Source organism: Boleophthalmus pectinirostris, unplaced genomic scaffold, assembly GCF_026225935.1.
Source record: "Boleophthalmus pectinirostris isolate CB_2022bp ecotype Guang Dong unplaced genomic scaffold, ASM2622593v1 HiC_scaffold_9, whole genome shotgun sequence".
In the NCBI taxonomy this organism is placed as follows: Eukaryota; Metazoa; Chordata; class Actinopteri; order Gobiiformes; family Gobiidae; genus Boleophthalmus; species Boleophthalmus pectinirostris.
In genome coordinates, this window is record NW_026571541.1 from 21,066,883 (window position 1) to 21,091,174 (window position 24,292).

Sequence of the window (24,292 nt, forward strand, 5' to 3'; positions counted from 1 at the left end):
TGAGGAAATGTAAATTCATTTCTAGCACAATGTTCATGTCCTCAGAGAAACTTATATAAACATTGGACATAGTGTTACATCGTGGATATCTGTTTACTACTAAATGATTCATACCTTTCAAAGCATCCTCAAATGAATAAATGTTTCCCTGCCTTGTCTCCCTGCACTAACTTTCTGTATCTCCACTGCTCCTCCTGCTTCCAGGCCTTTGACCCGAGCACTGGCAGATAAGGTCATCCGTTCCCACTGGTAGCTCCTCTTCTACACAGATGTGGGAGCTCTACAGTAAGTGGCTACGCTATGCGCCTTTACTATTGATTCTATGGGTTCATTAGTCACTCCTGCAAATTATTAGTTAAGTCGCAGAAAATGGTGAATCTCACCTCTGCCGGGGGAAGCTGCAAGGCTTAATCAAAGAGCAGAACAAGGTATGTTAATAGCACACTAACCGAGGGAGACATTATGTTGGTGCTTGGGAAAACATTTAAGATGTGTATGAAGCGCTGTATTTTCACAGCACTGCTCAAGTTAATTGATCCCAGAGGATTTGTGGACGGCAGTACAGACTTGAAGTTAGTGTGTCGGCTTAGGATTTATTGTGGAAATAAGGGTCCTACCACCTTGTATGAGATAGAGAGTAGCTGCTCGTTGTCACTACTGACCACTCTTAAATTTATCCTCCACAGATTGAAGTCGAAGCTGCCAGCAGCCTCATTAATTGGAGTTTGATTCTCAGAAGCACAGGCTATTATCGTGAGGTATGGGGGTTGATTGAAGCTTATGGTATGGGAGCCCCCATTAGATAATCGTTTAGAGTTTAAAAAGAGGTTCACAGACAAATTCTTTGTGGAGCATTTTTGGAGTGTCAAAAAAAGGTTAAGAACCAGCCTTGGCTGCATTTATAGTAATAAGGCACTTTTCAGAGGTCTTTCAATGTTATAAACCCTTTGCCTTTTGGACTGCAAAGCATAATTAGATCAACTCTGACCATCTAAGTGTAAATCACCCTCCTTTGCCATTATGTCTGGTAATATTTAATCACGCTACAGAGCAATGAAAGCAGAGGATTCTTACACTGGATGTTGGGTGCCAGTCTTGCTTATTGTTGCAGACAGATGGGAGAGAGTTGCAGTAGAATGGATGCGCTGGGTACGTTGTAATGCTTTGACAAGTCTCAGGTGTATCTAAGCATACACTGGTGATTTAGCACTTCTCTGGCAACCAGGTGTTCATTTCACTAACAATGGAGTAGCGACGTCATGGCTCCACGGCCTGTGCGCGCTCTCTACACAAATTAGACCAAAAAACAAGAGCCCAGCCAGTGCATGGACTTGTAAATACTCTTTTTATTTAAGGGATCCTATTTGTCAGGCTAATCACAGGTGTCTTTTGTTGGGGAAATGGAGGATGGGATGATGGATGGTTGTGAGGAAAGGTGAAAGTAGTCCACTAGAGGGTTGTTGTTTATTCATGGGTTCAGATTTGATTGGGAGTTTCTAAAAGATAGCGGTTAGTAGATACAGGCCATAGTATTGTGTGATGTTACAAAGACAATGCAAAGGCTGTGTGCAGTGATTTATTTGGAAACAAGTGACACAGATAAAATACTCCATATCAGTTAAACACATGTGACTTTAGAGGGTCCATAGTGACAAAACAAAGGGCAAACCCAAGAATAGGCTGTTTAAAATTCACATCTTGTGGAGAAGGTACCTGAGGCCAGACCTGATCAATATTCAATGATCAGTCACAATTTTCAATTCAATTTTATTTTGTCTTATTAAAGAAGAATGGCTCTTTTACAGTTCTTGAAGATAAAGATAAACGATAATAATTTTCAAACCACATTTTACAAATAATTTGCAATGATTTACTTTGTACAAAGTCAATGTAAATAAGTGCATTACTTTGTTGAACTGCTCCAATTGAGTATTTTCTTTTTCAGTCCAGTGTAGATACAGCCTAATAGAGGTTTGTCTGTCATGTCTTAGCTAAGCTTTCAGTAAATGTACAAAGTATACTAATTAGAATCACTAGACATCAAAATTAAGTAAACATGAAAAATATGCTAAATGAAAACGAAAGAGGCTGAATGAGGATACAAAGTTCCCAAACAGACACCTCTAGTTAAATCGGAGTGGTGATGGATGACATAACACCAAGTTAATGCAGCCCAGAAGAGAGTCCTAATGGAACAGCCTGCCACTACATAGTATTTGTAAAACAACTCATCCCTATTGGTCATCTTTATGCCAATGACTCCACAGGGGGGACGATAACAACTCTGTAATGCCAAGGTTGATATAATTGTACCGGCGGCTCTGAGTAATTCACAGCGATTGTGTGCACATTGTCACGAGTCAGATAATGGGAAACTTAAGTAGAAATGTGAAGTGTTGCCAGACAATAGAGCCATATTTATCAGAGATGTTTGTGCAAGCAGCTTTCTGTAATAACTCTTGACTTTGTTGGGGTGCCGCAGAGGAGTCAAAGGACCAAAGTGAATCCCTAATCAAATATTGACCAAAGAAAAGTCTGACAATAAAAAGGAACTCTATACTAAGTACTATAGCTGAGCTGAGTCTGCTGAAACAGTGCCTCATGAGGGAATAAGAGAGTGGGATTTTCTGTCAGTAGGATGCCAAAAATCTTAGTGCATGTTTGTCTCAGTTAGTCTTAACATGAAAACAGTTTTGTGTTAAAAAAAAAAAATAATAAATTTTTATTTACATTAACATGGGCTTTAGAAAATATTGTAATATGGACTTGTGGTGGAATTATTGTTCATTACTGAAAATGAGCAAGCTAGTGAAATGAATTAAATTAGTTAGGAAATGCACCTGCATAACAAATGTTAAACCTGTGAGCAAAACAATAAACACAAGGTAGATGACTGCTTTGATAACACTGGAAAGGAACGCAGCAATGATTATGGTGCATTCGCAATCACCACATTTTGGTCTCAGTCAAACTTGGCCTATAGATCAGGACTAACTAGGCTCCAACCAGGTCAACTGACTCGCAACCTCTTTGTTTAGTTTGCATATCCATTCTGTCTTCCTCTTACAGTGCACGTAGAAATCAGCCAATTTCATGTAGCTACAGTATTTATATGACATGATTTTTTTGTTGTGATAAACAATAAAAAAATATATACTTCAGAAAACACTCAAATCTGTCACCATCTTCTCTATCATATTTCTACATTTACTCTGTAGGCAAATATTTTCTGCATTTGACCCATCCAGGAGCAATGGTTGACAAGGACCCATCTACTGATGTTGACCAAGGATCTTGTGAGGATTAGCAGAAAGATTTAACTGCTAACTGTTTGGGGTTTATGGGGAAAACTAGAGGAAGCATAAGGGTGCACAAACATAAGGGTGTAAATTACACACAGAAGTTGATGGGCCTCCTTCTTGCTGTGAGGCAGGAGTGCTAATCACACTGTGCCATTGTAATCAGCAGAAAACTATCATTTCCAGTCACCTTAACACCTAATTAGAGGATGACTCAGTAAGTGGCTACTTAAACAGACAGCCACTTAATTAATTGGAACTGTATCACAAGTACTGTAAAAAATAAATCTTCACTTGAATTGTCGCAATGACCTCACCTCCATTACTTAAAGGTTGCATAATATTGTTATTGTCACCTTTTCTATTCTCACAGTGGTGACAGCACGTTACTGAACTGTTTCACATAACTACATCAACAGTCTTATTTACTGTAGGAGTTTAAAAGTGTGAGTATGTATCTATATGGTCTATGAGTAATGTTAGAAAGGTTTTGAAATGAAAAGGTACTGAAACCGTGTTCCTTCGTTTGAAATAGTCTCATTCATCTTGGACCACTAAAAGAAAATGGAAATCAGAAAAATAACTGGCAAAACTTCCCTCTCAGCTCTGGCTAGGCTTGATATAAAGCTGGTGAAAACATCTTGAACAGAGTGTACTGCGAAAAGAGAAGAGGTCGAGATAAGAGGGGACAAATAAAGGAGAAGAAACCAGGCAGCCGAAGAGGAAAACATCATAATTATTCACTTTGTGCTACATCAATATGTTCCTGTCTATCATAAGTCTTTAATGCTAAAACAGATACAACTCAGCCCAGGCAAAGTGAGTATTGATCTTCAGTCAATAGTTTTTCTTGGTGAATGCTTTGGTCGGCAGCTTACGGCACGCTTTGAGTTCATAATCAGCCTTGGCTCAAAAACACAATAAGAAACAGTTTATATATACACAATACAGGAAACATTTAGTATCAGATTTCTGAGTTGTCAAGTCGGTTGTAAAGTTTATTGAAGTTGTGTGAAATAAAACTTCAAATTGCTCGTCAGTAATGATGACATAAGATACTTTACACTAGAGGGAGACAGAGACCCTTCATGAGTAAGCAGGACATTGTGAAGGCTGTGGGGGAGTACATGATTAATGATTTAAGGTATAAAAAGATGTCAGGATGAAAAATAGGTGCACTGTCTGACTCTGCCTGTATGTGCTCTAGAAAACAGATTATACAAACTTTAGGGCTTTTAATATGATCCTGAACATCTAGATCCACTTCTGTCAAATATCACTAGGACTGCCCTGAAAGCCAAACGATGTCTGCATTTGTTGAAATTCCCAGATGGGATCATAGTAGACTGTGATGTGAATGGTTAGCACCTATAGTGGGGCCTGCTGCTTTCTCTGCTGGTGGTACAATTGAAATGTATATTAGCAGAATGTGGGACATATTACTAGGTTGTATCCTTAGGGAAGCACATTGTTATAGTGGAAAGAGGAAGATGGAGGGAGTAGGGGGGTGTAGTCAGTGTGGATAGGGGCTCTGGCCATGAATCACAAAAAGTATAATGCCATATTGTCGCAGAGTTTATAGGATGTGTCATGCAATCAATAACCAATTTATACAAGGTGATGGATGGATAAAGGGTTTCTCATTACATAACCTCAGTGCCCTTAAATATAGCACATGACCTTGGTGTGGCTAACATGGGCCTATATTTTGTTAAATCTGATAAAACCCATTTGAACTTAAATGTGTTGGTAATATCTTAGCCAGGCAATCTGCCGTGCTACAGGCATGCCTCGGTTGCTATAACAACAGCTGCTGCTATATCTGTCACTGCTGTGGGTCACAGCTAGCTAAAAGAGCAGCATCACATCTCACTAACTGCCACTCTCTCGCTTCCTCCCTTTCTCTCATTCCCCATCACCCGAGCCAGCCCCTGTATCTTTCAGCCTCATCACCCTCCATCTCCTCCCACTATCCTAACTCTAATAGCTCCATCTATGCTCAGAACGGCACATATTAGAAACATATTCAATATGCAATAACTATGTTTAATGTGCTTGAGGTAATATGACAATTGAATGCTCTTAGGCATTATAAACTGTAAACATGAAAACAAATTCTTTTTGGTTCCATAACTGAACCAACTATTGTTAATCATGTTCACTGAATACATTAGTTTATTTATAACAAATAAATGGTATTCAAAGTTGGGCATTAAAAAGAAGTTTTTAGAAATAAGACTTTCCTATGGTGGCTGTTTGTTAAACTGAGCAGGCACCTCTCTGATTCCTTGTTGTTGTCCACTGTTTCCTTGTTTTGCAGATAATAACGCACCAAAGAAAAGCTATTGATATCAATCCAGCTTGAGATCGATAGTGTATTTTCTCGCTACATCCTGGCAACATCTGAAAAGTGGTCTTGGTTTAATGCCGTGCACTGGTGGTTACCAAGTATTGTGTTTTCACTGAAGACAAGAGACCTAACTTGGAATGCAGTTTGTTTAATAGGTTTATACAAGCTCACTCGCACAGGGTACAACAATAAACAATAGCAGGATCCTTTTCTAGAGTGGGTACCATAAACAGTGGTAGGCACATACTTAGAAGTAGCAAAAGCTTCAGGAAAGTGGTAAGAGAAATACACTGATTGTCATCAACTTGGTTTTAAGTGTTATAGTTATACTGTAATTGATGGAAAAATGCGCATCCATACAGTAAAAAGCTATCTAACTCATTATTCTTACAAAGACGTATAAAAAGAAAACATTTACCAAAAATAACACATATAAAATGTAAGAGTATATAAAGGAGCAGCAGTCAAGCAGAACAGCCTTGACTGCACTACACAGTTGACCTCAGATCATTTCCATTATGATATTCAGCAGGTTGTACTTATTGAGGCACACTAAGGAAATGTACTAAGCACTGGCGGATCTGAAAAGTTAACTTGGCTAGAGCTATTCTGATATGAAATGCATTACACTGACAGTTCTCCCACTTAAGCTGGAGGTATTGGAGAAAGCACTTGATTTCAAATTCTTGGCATGAAGGTAAAAGTTAAAGGATGAGAAGGAGAGAAATGGAGTACTTGGACATGTCTGACTGGCTCTTCACAAGACGTGCGCACACAGGGGAGGATGGCTGGCAGGGCTCAAACCACTCAGGGTGGAAATGAAAGCCTCGCTGGGGTGATGATGAGGCCATGTGAGCTCTGACTTTTATATCACATCAGCACTCCGACTGGTCAGTACCTACGGAAGAAGACAGCAGGTAAATTATATTTGAAAGTGTGTGCTTGCTGTTACTGTGATTGTGAAAACTATGCTGGCATTTATATATTGATTAGTTGTTGTTCATTTGTCAAATCTCACAAGCATACATTGAAGTATATCAGATGTAAAATAAAACTATGGATGTTATGCCTTGCTGTTTTAATAGACAGGAACACATCAAAGATTGTTGTAAATTGAGATACTGAGAAATTGAGAAACATGGCAATGTGACATGAGTGTCCTGGGAAAGGTTTATGACAGTCCTGAGACCTGCACAGGTACATAGGGTGGCTATGGCATATTCCTATGGGGAATTCTTACTGCCATACGGATATCACTCCCTAGTTACAATGGGACAAACAAGGCATTTTTAGATGATGAAAGGGTAAAAAAAAAAAACTTGATAAAACAAGCTATATCAGTTATTAATAGCTCAAAATCAGCCAGCAGCATCAGCAAGACAGATAAACCATATCGGCCATAATCACTAATGCAATATACATACATATACTTTTTCTTACATATGTTGAGATGCTCTTGTAGTACATGTACTTAATATGAGTCTATCACATGTTTGAAATATGCTATATCACACATGAACATGTATTTTGTGGAGGTTTGGCTTCATGAAGGTCTTTGCAGGACATGAAAGAGGACAGAAGGATGCAGAAGCAACAATGGTACAAGTATCTACACAGTGATTGAAGGGACAAAAGAGTGGGTGAACTTCACTTATGGGATAGTAATGGGAGAGACTGAAGTCAAATACCAGGTTTACTCTGTAACAGGAGCGGCTGTAGTGTCTTTCTGCTCAGATGGAATGGCTAGGTAGTTTGTCCTGAGAAGAAACAGAGGAATGGCTAAGAGCCATGGGGAGGTGCCCTCTACCACCCGCCACAAACCAACGCTTTAATTCTAATGAATGACTGCATGTGACCTTTGTGAAAAACTATTTCTCTGTGATTTATGGGGTCTCTATGTACAGCTCCAAACAGGATGAATATAAAACCGTCAGACTAATGTGACTGGAGGGGAGTGACAGGCCACCCATCAAACTGACAGCTTTATACTGTGTTTAATAGCAAATGTCATATTTTTTAAAAGCCACCATACCTGAATTACACCCTGCAAGTTTCAAAAAATGTCTATTTGCATGAATTTGTGACTGATTGCAGAATTTAAGAATAACCTCATGTCAGCCATCTGCTTGTCTCCACTGAGATATTTTTGCTTTGCCTGGAATGTTCCACGGTATGACATTAAATGGATTTGTATATATGAGACGATCAGGTGACTCTTATTTTTGATCAATAAAAAACTGCAATTGAATAAATGCAATACAGGCACATTTTATGTCATGCTGTGGAACAGGGACAAAGCAATAAAAAGCAAGTAATCCTTACACCAACAAAAAAACAGCTTTTCTTGGTTTGAACAACACAAATAGTGGATATAATCCATTAATGCCCTAATGCCCACTAATGCCCCTCTTCTTCATATCCAATAGAAATCCAACCACTGTGCTGCCTATGCAAATTAAAGCTTTGTTAATAATGGATTAAGTTAATAATGGGCCTAGTGGTTGCTACAAGCCATTACCTCTTTCAGACTCAGTGAAAAATGGAATGGGAGTTACATTGTCTTTAGTCCACATAGGATCACCTGATTCTTAACTTAATGTGCACTCTTGAACAGATCAATAACCATTACGTTAGCACTGCCCACAGAATGGGCTAAAAAGGGCCAAGAATATGGTACTTAATAGACTGGCGGGTCAGGTTGATTTACAGTTTTAATTATCCACCAAATGTAGCTGTTTATTCTCTCCAATTACAGGTAATCTGCACCTGAATGTGTGCCACCTAATGATTTATTTAATCTCTTAGGGTTTCAAAATAGAAAAATTATCATAACCTCATAAGTTTTATTTTTGATTTTACAGTGTACATTACAAATAAACATGGGCAGTGAATTTTTAATATTTATTTTAACTTTTAATTTCCTAATTTTCAAGTCTAAATGTCATACCAATCTACTACAATACAAAACATTACAAAACAAAGTACAACTGTAGACAATTACTATGTGCACACAGAGAGTACATCATTTGCCTGACTATATTGCATTGAGTAATTACAGGAAATGGCTCTTTCTTTTCAGATACAGCTTGTTTTCTATAATTACCTGGGATAAATTGCCCATTTTCAAAGTGTCAAATTGGATTGACTAGAACAGTGAATTATGCTATTATCATTCGTGTGGAAGCTGACAGTTCAGGTCTCTTTGGGTCTTTCATTAACAGCAAAAGCCTTAAAAACTGAGTCGGCCTATGGAGCATGGGTGTAGAAAGTAGTGGGCAGTGTTCAGCGTTATACAGGGCTGTCTCCTTGTCTAAGTGAAAAGAAAGATTACTGTTGCAGAGAATTACCAAACCACACAGTGTAAACTCAATTACCTCTGTGTCAACTCATCTACTGTTTGACTTCTTTCATTTCTGTCACTCAGTCTGCTGCTGAATCTATTTCTAACTTTTAAATAATACGGTACAGTGCTAAAGTGTGTGAGAAAAATGCTGCTAATTGGGAATGCTTTAAATAAGACAGAATTTCCAAACACTGTTTACCCTAAAATGGAATAAAAAAAAAACCATTTACACTTTTTGGTATTACATTTGGTCCTTTTGGCTCCTGGCTGTAAATCATGTTGAAGTTACTAAAGAAAGATGTGTATCAAAACAAGTTGGGAAGCAATAACTTTCACAGGGGCTTATCTGCAGTGTGGCTGTCAGTGAGTTAGTGCATTTATCTGGTGCAACACTCACGCTGTGTCCTGTGCCAGCTCATCAGACTTGGAGATCTTCCGGTAACAGTAGACCATCTCCACCAGCAGCCAGAAGGTCAGAAACACCAACAGCACATACATCATGATCTCTGAATAGAGGGCGGTGGGGTCTTCACTGGCTGCCGGGCACAGCACAACACAACAGTAGAAAAACATATATTACTTAGCGCACATCTCTGCCATCATCACTCCGTAGAGTAGAAATTATTAATTCAAAAGTTAGCCTAAGCATGTGCTGACTCACGGCTGTCAGTCTGTCGGGCTTATAATAAATGTGGTTGAACATTTCAATACACCTTGGCAAATGCATTTTTTCACATTTTATACTTATAGTGAAACATTTTTTTTTTCTGCATGGCTTTCTTATGCCACTAGCACTGTTTCTCTTTCCTTAAATTCATGTTGAGTCACTGTTAAGTTGACAAGGTGTTTTTCATTGTCTCCAAATCATGGCCATTTGAAATGGACAAGAATAAACTTCCAATAATTTCGTGTTTGCTGGCTCTGGGTCATTTAGAGGCTTACCAAGCATCTGTGTTCATGCTATAGGTTCATGGTATTGAAACTCAAATCCACAGAGTTCTTCTTCTCATTATTTCACCAGCCTAGGGATGCACTGATCCAGCCTATTCTGTTCCAATACCGATGTCGATACTGTGCACACCAGCATTGTCCAGTAAATCATCTTTTCAAGTTATATACCAAATTGGAATATATATCTTAGAACCAATATCTGATCCATCAAAATGATCCGATACCGGTATTGTATTGGTGCTTCCCTGCACCAGCCCTATGTTGTTAAATGAAGTGAAGTAGCCCAAGAGTTGGGCTTGGAGCTGGAGTTCTGAAGTTTATTTACCATGAGCATGAGACCTGGAGACATCCCTCCAGACACTGTGATAGTATTGTTCATTAAAGCTGGATATGCTTCTGTTCTAATACCTCTGATGACATAGGCCATGATAAGAAACACTGAGCTGGCATTAAGTGACCTTGGTACAGCACAGCAGTGCTATTTCTCTATCAGCCTAAAGCAGCACAACTAAAAACTTGCCATATTATATGGATACGGCCAGTGCACAACCTCATTCAGTTTTATACTCCCTACATAATTATATTCCACTGTGACTTGCTTTAAGAAAAGCTTTGACAATGTAGTCCTTTAGAGATTCTATAAACTTATGGGCCTCAAACCAAACACGCTTCCCCTGTTCTTTGAATAAATGGAGAACAGATTGGGATTCATAACATTGTGATATAGTCACTTGGAAAAAAAAATGTCCATGCCTCTCAAGGACAAACTGTAGTTACACAGACCAAGAATTTAAACAATAAGGTTTTGCCAAGGTGTATGCGTCATTGTATTTTTAGAACTTTTACTCTTGTTTGCAAGTGAAAATGCAGAAGTGATTCATTCTAAGCCATTACAAGTAATATGATGATAGTTTAAAAGGGTTGCAGATATAAATGAATATGTAAAGTGGTTGCCAGGGCTTTGAGTGGTAAAAACATTCATGTGAGCATCTTCAACATGTGATAGAAAAAAAAACACAAAAAAAAAACAATGAATTTGACATCATGAGCCACTGTAAACCACTGTTTCAATATGCATGTACCAAATCCCAGAAAACCTTCCATGTAGGTGATTCTTCAATTGACTATTTGTGTAATCCAATCTTGTGCAAGGAGAAGCATATACAAATGTATAATGAACTTCCTATGGAGGTCATTATTGTAACATGATACGCAACTATACGCTACAATGCATCGAAGGCTTTCTGAAATATGATAGCACTGTTATGTCGGAGTTAATTTTCAGAAAACAAAATGATTAAATCTTGAACACACCTTGCATTATAATTGGTTTCCGCTTTACACCACAAGAGGTCTGTACCCTCTCAATTCCTATAATGAGTTCTAGCACATGCATACAGGCCATCTTCAAATATACATGGTACTGTATATTCGATCCAAGTGGAATTAAAGACATTCAGCAAGACAAGCGTACAGGAAGCAGAATACATTACCCCATTATAATAGATAGCAAAGTGGTTGCTTTTCAATTAAGCCCTCACTGACAACAGAAGAAAGCATAGCTGGACAATAGAAGCAAACAAACAAAAAACAACATTATTCTTGTTCAGTACGGACAATAAAGGGGAGGAAAAAAGTGTGGTTATTAGAGCTTCACTGCCTGCCCACACATTTGGTGAAGCCAGCAGCCAGTTAGAAACACATTAAATAGCAAAATAGCAGTTTAAAAAGAACAGGGAGAAGAAAAGGGGACCACTGAGATAGAAGAGATGCTTTGTACATAGTAAATGATTACGACTGAGAAGAGCCTCCTCTACATTCCACCATCTGAGCAGCTGGACCTAATCATATTTAGCATAACATCTGGGCCATTCCGACAAATACATGATACATTATCATGCTCCCTACTAAAGCCGTATGATAAGTTACACTGTGCTAAATCTGTGCTGCTGCTGCGCTCTATGATAGATATGGAGAGTACCTCTTCTAAAATTAGTCAGTTTATATCAGGATATAGAAGAAAACAAACTGCTCCTGTATATGCTATAACGTAAATGGCATAGTAATATTGCAGATACTTTTGGTACTTCAACAACAGAGCAGAGAAAAAGAAATACTAGACTGAAATAAGCATGGTAACCTGACATAGTGCATTTGCTGGAAATAAGACTGACTATGCTTGTACATGTACTACTAATACTTTTATTACTGCCACTACTGAAACTGCAACTACTAATATATCAGTCTTTTAGGGCTGAATTCATAAGGAGAAATAAAATGAAATGTACCTTTCTCTATCACCGTTAGGGTGATGTTTTTCAGATTTAAGGCAGTGGGAGTGAAGTAATCAAACTGAAACTCCCGGTACACTCTGCACTGGTAAAATCCACTGTCAGTAAATGAGACATTTTGGATCCGAATGGACAAATCTTGCAAGTCTTGACTCCCATTCCACACCAGGCGCCCTTTAAAGGGACTGTCCAGGTAATGTGGGGTCTCATCTTGATACTTGAAAATCTAAGAAAGATATAAAATAAATACTTTAATAGTAATCAATAATTAAAGTGTTTTGTTGTTAACAGTCACCTACATGAATTCGGCTCCAGGTGTCATTGGGCATGTAATACCAGTCCACGTGGGTTTTGGCTTTGACCTCTTCTCTCTTCATACAGTCAATGCAGGTCAGTCTCATGGACTGGCCCAGGACTGCCTCTGTATCTGATGGGACATCTACACACACTTGGTGGCTCAAACACACTGCAGGTGAAAACAGGTGAAGGTTAAGACTTGTGCTTTATGCAACTGTTAAAAAAAAAAAAAAAAAAGAACTCGAGAGAAAGACACTGCTACAGAGAATCATTATTATCCAAGTCTACACTGCATTGTTAGATGTTACAGCCTACAGATGCGCAATGGATTCACTAAAAGCCTCATCCAGATTTCTATTGATGCCCACTAGTCCATTAGACAGCAAGAGCATTAAGTGCTTGTGGGACAGAAGTAGTAGGATGTGGGAGGCAGACAGCAAAACATTGTGTGAAGCCAGAAAGAGCACATAAAAATATTGATGTGCTTTTCAGAATATACAAGGGAGGGGAGTTGTTGATGTCTTTGCATGTGACGGCTGCACTCTTATGTAACCCACAGGCCCTTGGGCAGTTACAGTGGCACTGACTTCAGCTCATGCTTTTTTCACTGACACATGGAAAAAAGAGTGAGAGAGTGTAGAGGATGGGAAGATAGGAAAATAACGTTATTACATTACATTATTGTTATGAGGTGATCTGTACCTACAACGCAGAACGCCACAATCTCCTAAAATAAGCTTTATCGTATATAGGCAAACATTGTACTTACCAAAATAAAGCATAAATGTGATAGTGAGCAGATGGGTGAGCATATTCAGCCCTTTATGGAGCTGTTGGAATTTGCTCTTAGCTGCTTTAAGGCTACTTTGTCCAGTTGTCTCTTTTAACTCAAATCCAGGTGGGGGATTCGGAAAGTATTTCAGCACCACGGATAGCGCCGCTCTTCGGCGGACACGTGCGCAGCTAACTTTACAAAAAGGATTGTAGCAAAAAAAAAAAAAAAAAAAAAAAAAAAAAAAAAAAATCTCGGCTTGTTATTAGAAACTCTCCACGACCACCAACAACTTTATGATGTAATCTGCGCATCCCAGACTTCCGGAAAGCCTCCTGTCGCCATTCTGGAACAATCTACTAAAATAATATTACCTCATACGGAGAGAAAATGGCTAACAATTCGTAAATCAGTCTAGCGATTTTTCTATTGTAGCACTCCTTTGACTCAAACTCCGTAGTTAAACCGACACATCCACTTGAGTACACAAAAAGCAAAAAAAAGCGAAGGACCTGTGGATTCACAAAAGCCAACTGAAACTGCAGCCAAATCTCAAGTGTTGTCCACTCACGAAGAGCGTGCAGCTTCCTCTCGCTCCTCAGAAAATACGACTATCGATTGTCAGGCGTCTGTTTCTCTCCATTAACAATGACTGATGACATTTCCCGGCCGCGCTTCACTGCCTTTGTTTTTCAGCTTACACTTAGCCCTGGCAAAAATAAACGAGGCTTTGGTACGCATGCGTGAGTCACTCCCTTCCACACGAGTGCCTGACGAGTCACACGTGGATGAGTGGGTCTAACAAACTTGTTCGGAAAACCAATGCTATAGTGGCTGTCTATTTAGGCTACAATTTTCTATGGTCTACTTAAATTCATACTGGTTACCTCAATGTAAAAGAAATAAAGATGTCAATAAGCCTCCTCCAATATCTTTGTATTACTGTTAATTTCTGTTTAACATGCTTAATAACGTATACAGAAAATTAAATCATACTTAAACTCACATATTAGGATGCACACTGTTTCATTGTCCCTGTTCAACTGTTGGTCTATTTTAAGAATTGGAATGGCATAGAAATCTGTCAAGATATAGGGTATATGCTGGTCTGAAAATCTTAAGGGTGTCTGTGAGGAATAGAGAGTGAGAGATGTATGCGCCTTTGGACCTTTCGGAGCATCTAATGTAGGGATTTATGAGAGAGACATCTTTAAATTGGCCTTAAGAGCAAAAGACGCTGCTAACTCTTTGCTTTGCTCTCAGCATCAACAGAAGTCCACTGTCAGAAGCAGACTAAATATGGCAGGTCTGGTCAAACCACTTCCTGCAGATAAGGAAACCATAGCAACAGTAATGCACTGCCATGGTGACTGGAAGGCCTGCTCAGTGACAGTCCGCTCTGTGCAAGACAAAGGGATGCTGCAGCCCTGCTCCCTGTGTGAGGTGCAAAGAGTAGACCAGAGAGGAACATCTGTGTTTTTAAATAAAAGTCTGAATAAACAGCGATGAAATGTCTAAGGGCTCTCTTTTCATAAAACTAGCACATTAGCTTTAAACAACGAAAGAATACACCTGATAAACTATTAAACATGTAGTACTTGTGTTTGTATGTATGTTCTAGGCTCTTGGGGTTATACTGTGTAGAGCAGATTTCAAAGGATTTGGAAGGATTTCAAGATTACATCATGATTACTGCTGACTGGATGCAATGGATAAAAATGAGATACCAATCTCACAGGCAGCTTGCTTTGAAAACCTCTTTACATTAGAACTACGTAAACAGCATATATATTACACTAAGCATGGGAAGTACTGCTGCACTCTACACTGTTAACATGTGGTAGTGAATGAGAAGAGAATGAAACAAATGGCTAGTCCCTAATGAATGCAAAATCTTCCCATGATCTGTAAAACTCTTTTTTTTTTATCCACTCTGATGAGTTATGTGTTTTTTGCAGTTACAAAACTAAAAGCACAGGCTTCTGAATATGGTGGCATGAGGCCCACACTGAGAGAGACACTTGCCAGATCAGTGTTGGAGAGCAGCTAATCTAATTGATAAGGCACATAATCTCCGGAGCCACTGAACCTCACCTCACTCTTTACGAATATACCATGCAAACACACAGGCCATAGCAGATGCAGCTCCGGGACCTGGCACAGAACTGGGAGCTAACACTGATAGTAAGTGAAGACTTGTTCCATCTGACCTTCTGAATTGGCTCAGAGCCACCTGTAGGAATACTCACTTTCTATTCTGAGACACAGATGCCAATGTACCACATCAACCATCAGAGCAAATGAAAACAAGAAAACCTTAAAACTACCTTTATTTATTTCTAAACTGGTCTTTTTAGATCTGAATATTGTATTAATACAACACAGCACAGCACAGGTCAACAATAATTATATCACAATGATTACAGAGGCAACTGAATTATTCATGAAGACAAGCAAGTCATCTGCGAGATGACATTGTGTTCATTCAGACTCAGCACTCATTGCGACCAGCAAGAACAAAAGAACAAAGCACAAAATGCTGGAAAAAGATTAATCTGATTTAAGTTAAAATAATTTCTAGACTGGGAGCCAAAAGTAAGAGTCACAATATTACATTATTATTAAGAATCATTATTATGAATAAGACTTTTACTGGGAAAGGTTGCTGCCATCTAAGAGCACTTAAGAGCTCCCATTCTCTCAATATTTTTTTTACAGTCACATGATTGAAGATAATGGGCCATGGTGTTTATGTAGCTTGGAGCTGACTCTGAGAATGTTGAGCCTCCAGTAATGTATGTGGGTATGAGGTCTGGTTATCCAGTTGCTGTTCGGTAATGTGACTCTCATATTTGAAGATACTATGATCTGTTCTTTCTGCAGCTTGTGCTGCTGGCTGCCAGTGATTGCGGCTGGCTTCAGTGCTGTCCTGCCTCTGGGCATGAGAGGCACTGTGAGGGCCTATGCCAGGAGAGAGCTGGCTCTGCCCCGGATGAGTGCTGCTGCTGTCTATTTGTATAAGGCTTCTCGTCCCAGCTTGTGAATCGCTGTCATGCTGCTGGCTGCGTCTGATGTGCTCTAATGTGATTTGGAGCTCATTGAGGCGCTGGGATACATAGCGTCTCTTCAGTTCCACCAGGATTGTTCCATTACGACTCAGGCTTGGGATAGATGATGGTGACGCACTCTGAAAGAGGTGATTGTGAATTGCATATGATCTCAGATAAACATTATTAATGAATAGGGCTACACGGCATACCAATACTGCTATAGCATATTGGGGTGGTACTTAAAATTTTTATCTGGTATCCGTTCCGTAATAATGTTTAATCTGATATCCTGGTTGGGCCTTAAACTGGGTCTATTTTCAGGCTAATTTTGGCCTACAACATGTCATAATGTTTGACCTTTTATTCATACAAAGCTCTTTCAACAGTTTGAAGGATAATGACCCTCATGTAATAAGTTAAGGAAATAAGTGCACTACACTGGTACATATATATTGATGTCATTCACATTTCTGTTACATTAAGGCTAAAGCTTGAAAAGACATGATACCACTTCAGAATAATTTAGAACCAATTATCCACACAGCCATTACCACATGTATTTAGTATCATTATGTGCAGATAATGTAACGGTTTGTGCATATGAGCTTGGTGCAGCATGTAGAAACATTATTTTACAATTACAGTAAGTCATTTAACTAGGCCTGTGGTCTTATGAAAAGAAAAAGATATTTTAGTGAGATAATTACCCTGGAGGGGCTTCCAATACTGCTATTCCCAGCATCTCTTCTAATTCGTGCTCCGTTTTGTAACTGCATGCTCAATTGTATGAAGGACTCATTCAGTCGGTCAATTTCTTCTTCTATACAGGACATCTAACACATGCAGAAAATCAAGGAATGACTATGTAAGCTTTGAGCACATTACTACTAGTTGTTATTGTAATCATTTTAACCTAATTAGTCACTCAATAGCATCTCTGTAATTAATTCATTTGAGCATATCCACATGAAACAAAAACTGGCACAGAAATCAATGCCATTTTACTAAAGATTTTTCCCCACAGTCCCCTCAGAAAGTGGTGTTATTATACAAGAACCAAAGATGTTATTGTTGTCAACTGAAAGGACAATAGGTGATATGGCATGTTTGTGGAGCCAGTCCCTTAGAAATAATGATAAGACTCAACATCTGTGGATCATAAGATGTATATTGCTTTCAAAAAAAGTGAATCTCACTCAAAGTCATACAGGCCCTACTCTCCAACTAGTATACAGTATACATAATGATATTCAAGAATGTAAATGCAACGTAATAACATATGTTAGATATGAAATACACAAAGCTGATCACTTGAACACGCATACCTGAACAGGACTCCCTTGTGCTGCTACGCATTTGACTGAAAGAAAATGGACACAAATGTGATGTGACAATTTGAAATTTCACATGAAAAGAAATCCTACTTCTAAGGTTGGCAAGAAATGAATAGACTTAAATGGTTTCTTCTAATGTTTTAGTTAGTGCAATTCCAAGTGAACTGTACTAATTTATTTAAATAATTCACTTCATTATGATTCAGTAGATACAGTTTGTAGCTTCAAGGTAAAGACTTGTCTCTGAAATTACAGCCGTACCTCGGTCCCAGTCTTCAGTTGAACTCTGCTTGAGCTTTGAGATGAGCTGTTCTACCTTCAAATATTTGTATTTCTCAAGTCTAAATTGAGGGACAGAGAGGATGTTATTGCACTGCATAATTTAGTTTGGAGTGGATACTTTGATGTAGCTTATTTACTTTTTCCCACCTGCTAGCTAATACATGCTCAGTGAAGTGTGTTTCGGCAGGAACCCTGATGTTGAGAAACTCAGAGACTAATGAGTTCTGTTGCTCCTCTGACATATCTAGTTTTGACTGAGAAAAACAGACATAAGAAACCTTGTGTAGCAATGCATACTAAGCAAGGGCTAGGTAGCAAGAACACACCCCAGCGTTCCACTGGAGAGAAAGCTTGAACAGTTGAAGGCTTAGAACTGAAATCGCTTCATGGAGAGCTTTCATAAACATCTGTGGTTTGGACCCTGTTCAAAGATATGTACTTATCAAATTGTTGAGCATGACTTAAAGGAAAGTAAAAAAAAAAAAAAATCAAAAGAGGCAAGATTACTGTAATATGCAGTTTACCTTGAACTTTCACTTGAGATATACTCAATTACTACCTTGCTTATTACCTGCTGCGATGTGGGCCATGGACTGGACAAGAGTGGAGATGAAATGTCCCACGTGATGTAGCCTGTTCTCTGATAGGTATAAGATTTGATTTGTTGCATCAAAATAAAAATACTTTGAGCAGTGTTCCATGAGCTTGGCAGAAGTTAAAGATGTGGGGACAGACTTGGCCAGCAGGAGGAGCACAGGGGGGAACAAGGGGCAGGCTGACAGCAGTTGCATCACCTGGCATCCAAACAGGTAGATGGCTGAGTGCTGAGGTGAGAGGCTGTCCAGTGCAGTGGCAATGAGCTCACCGTTTTCTGAACCAGTTTCCATTTCAGCTGTAAAAATATGACACTACTGTGATCAAATGTCACTGATATTGTTTTAAAAGCACTTCTTACGTTCATCGGTCCCTGTGCTGATGTCAGGTAGACAGCTTTCTCCAGCAGTGAGATTCTGTAAAGACTGCTGAATGTCTTGCAGGGTTTGAAATAAAGGAGTAATGCTGACCAACTTGGACAAGTCATGGTCACTCAAACAAGGGACTGCTGAGAGATAGATTTCTGTAACATTGTGTAAACTAAAATCAATATAAAGTTTGTTACCTGGTTCACTTAGGGATTCATCTTTGGCTAGATGTGCTGATGAAAACTAGGTACAATTCAAAAATGTTATGCATTTTATAGTATGACATTGGATATGATGGAAGAAAACATTCTCTACTTGTGTATAGCAGATGTTGGCTTCACCATGCACACACTCTCTGTCATCTTGTGGGAGTACATACTGATGGTGCCACGCCTCTCCAAGTGTCATTTTGCATAAGAGAGCTTCAACAGACCTGAGGACAGCTCCAAGTAATACTGCAAAAGCCTCATCTGGTTTAAGGCAATAAGATTAACATATGAATAAAGTTATAACGGACTTTTCATGGACACTTTCTGATAATAACTTTACACTACCTTGAGGGTCTCTCTCATCTGCTCTGCTATTCTGTGTCACTTTATCTTTTGAAGCACTGTGAATCAACAACTCTTTTAGAAGTAGAAGCTTTTTATTATCCATGTTCTCTAAAATGTTCTGGAACAGATACACAGTAACAGTTTTAGTCATGGCCATGACAAGGAACCTTTCAGTGACCTGGTAAATTACTCTTACAGTCAGTGTTTCTATCTGTTGGCACATGGTCCTGTAGAACTCTTGTGCATCTTTACGGTGCCGAGCCAGCTGTGATGCGATGTGGAGGTTCTGATCCTCCAGTTTGTCATACAATGTCTTTACATTGAACTCCTCTAGATCACAGCGACCTGAAACACTCCCTACATCCAGTAGATAAAAATGTAAGCACATGGGTAGCACAGATATTGAATTAAGATCACATGCAACATTATATCTAATTAAAGAGATTCTAAGCCTGTTCCAAACAAGAATTTCTGACTACACTGGGTTGGAATGGTTGATAAGCATTACAGAGACAAGCTAGCTTCACATAGCAGCGGCAGCTACACAAGTGTGGTATGAGCTATTATTTTCTTTATCATCAGTCAAATGGGAAATTGGCTATTACATGATACATGTTTCTGCATGATGGTCTCATAATGACTGGATCAACAGATGTTTGTATGAATAATGTAACAGGCAGCTATGGGCTGGTTGTACACTAAAGGCTAATGTTCCTGAGTTATTAGTGTGTCTTGGAATCTTTATCTTGTAAAGGACTTAGAAATGTGAACAAACTGTGACAGACAATATCTAAGCATGTCTCATGTCTTCATATATTGGTTACCTTTTGAAATTGCAGGCTCCTCAGCCTCAGCTCCTTCTCCCACTCCTCGACTCCCTAAAATTAAAGCCAGTCTTGGAGTAGCTGGGCTGAACGAGAAATTTTTAAATATAGAGGGTCACACTAATTTAATATTCTATTATTTGAGTTATATTCATGTTAAGTGTCTACCTGTCTTTAGTACAGTTACACTCAATAGGACAAAAAGGTTCTCCAACATTCCTCCACTTTGGCCTGTTCTTTGAATGTGCAATGAGCTTCGACTTCCCAGGGCGCAAAACTAGCACTGTAGAGGTCAGAACTACAACCAGTGCGAGAAATACGCTCAGGAACCCTGCATACAGGTAGAATAGTAATACAACTGATAGCAACTAAAACACCAAGTCAACAGAAATAGAATACACACCTGTGATAAGTTCCCAGTCAGGTAACAGGTTGAGCTGGTGTTGTTTAACAATCCCAAATCTGACCAACTGAGCTGGAGTCATAGGCTGAAAAACTGCAGCCCGTCGATTACACTCTGTTCCTTGCTCAGTGACCACCACGACCAGTGTCCACTCTGGGATAGCATTGTCCACAAATACATACTTTCCAGGTTCAGAAAAAACATGTGCAAATCTGCAATAGCAGGAAGACACTGGTCACAACAAAGCTCATGCATTGCAGTGTAGTGACACCTACAGTACATCACCTTGTGGAGTTTACATTTGTCTGTTTCATGAGTATCTGCAGTTGTCTAAAGGCACCAAAGTCCCAGCTGGGGTTGCTATTGAACAGGTGGTCTTTCTGATATACTGGGAAATGACTTTGATGGCGATCTACAAAATGTTATTTTCTTTTAAAGAATAAAATAGAATATAGTGTCACTGAATTTAATTAGTAACAAAATGAGTACCAGTGTGGTTGATGGTGAGCTGGAAAAGCAACATGTCACCAGATGAAATACAAGCAATGGGGTTATGAATACGAGGAAGTATAGTCCTGTCACTTTTGTTTTCTCCTCTAGTGTCTCTTCTGTCTCTGTGGCGAGTGTTTAAAACTTCCACAGGTCCTGAGGAGAAAAACAAGTCAGAACAGTTCTCTGTAAACACTAACTAGCACATAAATAAATTATTACCTGTGAGAAAATGTTGAATAAGATCAATTTCCTTTGGAATCCATCCAAAAACTCCCTCAGAGCCAAACTCCACTAAATGAATTTTTCCAATATTGTTTGTATGGCTATCAGGTCCTAAAATATCTGCAACAGACTAAAGATAAATATGCCTCCTGTAAAAAGTGCTTGGCACAGCAGAGTTTATTACAGTTGGTGAGCAGATGTGAAGTTAAGTATACTTTAATGGCTAAACACAAGCTAATGGTCAGTACTTTCAGGCAGCATAGTTCAGTAAAGCTTAGAATTCATTTCGTTTTTTACAACCCATCGCATTTTTTTGCTCACCCTGGCCCAGATGGAGCCTTTTCTCTCTTTGAGGCTGAGCAGGAGTTGTCCATCTGATGAGAGTTGAGCGGAGAGATGGGGTAGATGTGAGAGACAGGACGTGTTGCACAGCTCTTCAGCAGACACGAATCGCTCACACTGACAGCTGACGCACCATCAGCCAGGAAGAAAGTGAAGCACAAAGACAGCATGTTGTTTAAGCTTCACAACTCATGGTTTCCTTACATCTTTACAGCTGAGAAAAAATGTCATAGTAAAAATGTAAAGAAGAATTTTTACATGCCCATCTCAGCATCCAGAGTTCCTCCATGTGGCTCACAGGTGATATTACAGGAGTGAAGAGCAGGAGACACACATGCTCTCGTTGCTGCTATGCGTACTTCATCTTTGGCACATCGCCTGTTTACCTACATGCCAGGCAAATGTTATTGGTTATATGTCATATAACATGGGTTATATGTCATAAAACAAGGAAAAAGAAACTGTTATGAAATAGTTTTAGAAGAGCAGAGTTAAAACACAGTAGTAAAATAGAGGTGAGAAAATGTGTTTAATGGCACAAACCTCAGGCTGACAGTCAAAAACACTGTCAGATGATGAACTTCTTAGATCCTGCTTATCATAATATACAAAACCTGTTCTACACAAACAGGAGCCATCGGATGGCTGGAAGGCCCGGTTCTTCCCAATACATGTACACAGAGAAGACCCTGAGACAGGGGAGATCAACAAGATCAATAGAAGCAACTAAAAGCATTGGCTTGTATTTTCAGTGACAGTATTTAACCTGGTGATGAGGTGGATGAACTGCCACAGGGAAAGCAGGCCTTCTGTCCTTCCAGGTGGTTGAAGGTGCCAGCTGGACAGAGATGACAGTCGCTATTTTTCACTGCATGTGTGAGTCTACCAAAGGTGCCGGGAGGGCATGCTTTTGGCTGAGATGACCCCACGGGACACACATATCCACTGGGGCAAGGGTGAGTCTTGTAGCTCTCAGTTCCTGGTAAGAATCAATCAACTTTCACATGGACTCTACACCGTTTGAACTGCACTGTGTAATTAGTTTGGTCCTGCAGAATGCCAAGTACCTTGTGGGCAGAAGTAACCTGGCGGGCATAGCAGGCAGACCAGACTGCTAGAGAGGTACGGGCGGTAGGTCCCCCCTGTACACAGCGTGCAGCAGCTGCTTTGAGAGCCTCTTAGCCCACTGGTGTTGACAGGCCTGGAACCCCCCTTGCATGACGTAAGAGCCGTGCTGTTGGCGGGGCAGTAGTAAGGAAATAAACAGCTGTGGAGCATATACCAGTGAAGTGATTTTTAAAACATTAACCAACTCTCAAAAGAGAAGTCCTAAGCAATGGTTTATAGAATACATGCCAAATTTAGATGAAGTAGAGTAGGCCATTAGACTCACATTTGTTTGGGAGTGTTATATGAATGAGATCCCACCGGACAGAAATAACCTGGAGGGCAGATATGAGGCTCAGCAGTCTGAGGTTCACAGTATGACCCGGCTCGGCAAAGCTTTTCCGCTGCAGCACCTGGATTAACAGTGGAAATTTATAGACTCTATTCAGCTCATTTTCCAAAGCCACACAAAGGTAAATCCTCTGTTATTTGGAACTAATCCTACCCAAGGGGCACTGGTAACCCGCTCTGCAGGGAATGCCTTCCACATTGGGGAGTCCTGTTGTGCGAGGATCTGGGCAGAAAGTACCCCCTGCACAAGGTTCACACTGGCCAAGCTCAGCAGCTCCAGGAGTGGATCTTTTGGTTCCTGCTGGACACAAGATGGGTGCCCCATATCCACTACACCAGTAACCGGGTGGGCAGAGTTTTGTGGAGAAATCAGTAAGCCCTACAAAAAATTTAAAGTTAAGATGAATAAAATTATTGCTTTATTAAAGGCTTTACCAGATATATGGCATTAATTATTACACCTTTAAACTCATTTGCATATGGACAGAAATAGATGGTACATATTTTGAATCATCAGAAACCTGTGCTGTTGCAGTGTGAACCAGCTGGGCAGGGAAGGCAGTCACCTTTGCTCCCTGCACCAGGGGAGGTTCGATAGGTGTACTGAGGACAAGGCCTGGGCCCTGTTCCTCCATTAAAGTCACTCCCAGGTAAGCCATCACAGTAATGACCGGCAGGACAGGGGTGAAGAACAGGGTCTCCTAAAAAGAAATTACTTTTTTCTACTACGTTGTCTTCCACAACAAATAATGTTCATCTTTAGCTTACACTGATAATAGCTTTAATGATTAGCTTAAAAATTATTTACAAAACAGTCCAAACAAAAATGCAACTATCATGCCCTACCAGATTTACACCAGTACTGCGGTGGGCATGGTAAGCAGTCGTGTATGTTGGCACCCCCTGCAGTGCTCCGGATGGTGTTGGCAGGACAAGATTTAGCTTCATCTGTGCCTTCCGGACAGTAATAACCTGAAAAAGTTTGAGTGTTTTAAAGCTAACTTTCTGAACATTACACTAAAGTAGTGAAAAGGTAGTAAAATGTGAGTGTGATGATAGTAGGGGT

At 39.6% G+C, this 24,292-nt stretch overlaps 1 protein-coding gene across 1 annotated transcript; it reads right to left on the reverse strand.

Annotated features, from left to right (window-relative positions):
• Nucleotides 1–5,839: 5,839 nt before the first annotated feature.
• On the reverse strand, nucleotides 5,840–13,500 carry scn3b (sodium channel, voltage-gated, type III, beta). The gene is made up of 5 exons (XM_055147774.1): nucleotides 13,301–13,500; nucleotides 12,534–12,700; nucleotides 12,232–12,460; nucleotides 9,390–9,528; nucleotides 5,840–6,547 (listed from the first exon to the last, which is right to left on the reverse strand). Exons 1-5 carry the CDS (start codon nucleotides 13,341–13,343, stop codon nucleotides 6,541–6,543), a joined length of 585 nt encoding a protein of 194 aa, XP_055003749.1. The 5' UTR covers nucleotides 13,344–13,500; the 3' UTR covers nucleotides 5,840–6,540.
• Nucleotides 13,501–24,292: the final 10,792 nt, after the last annotated feature.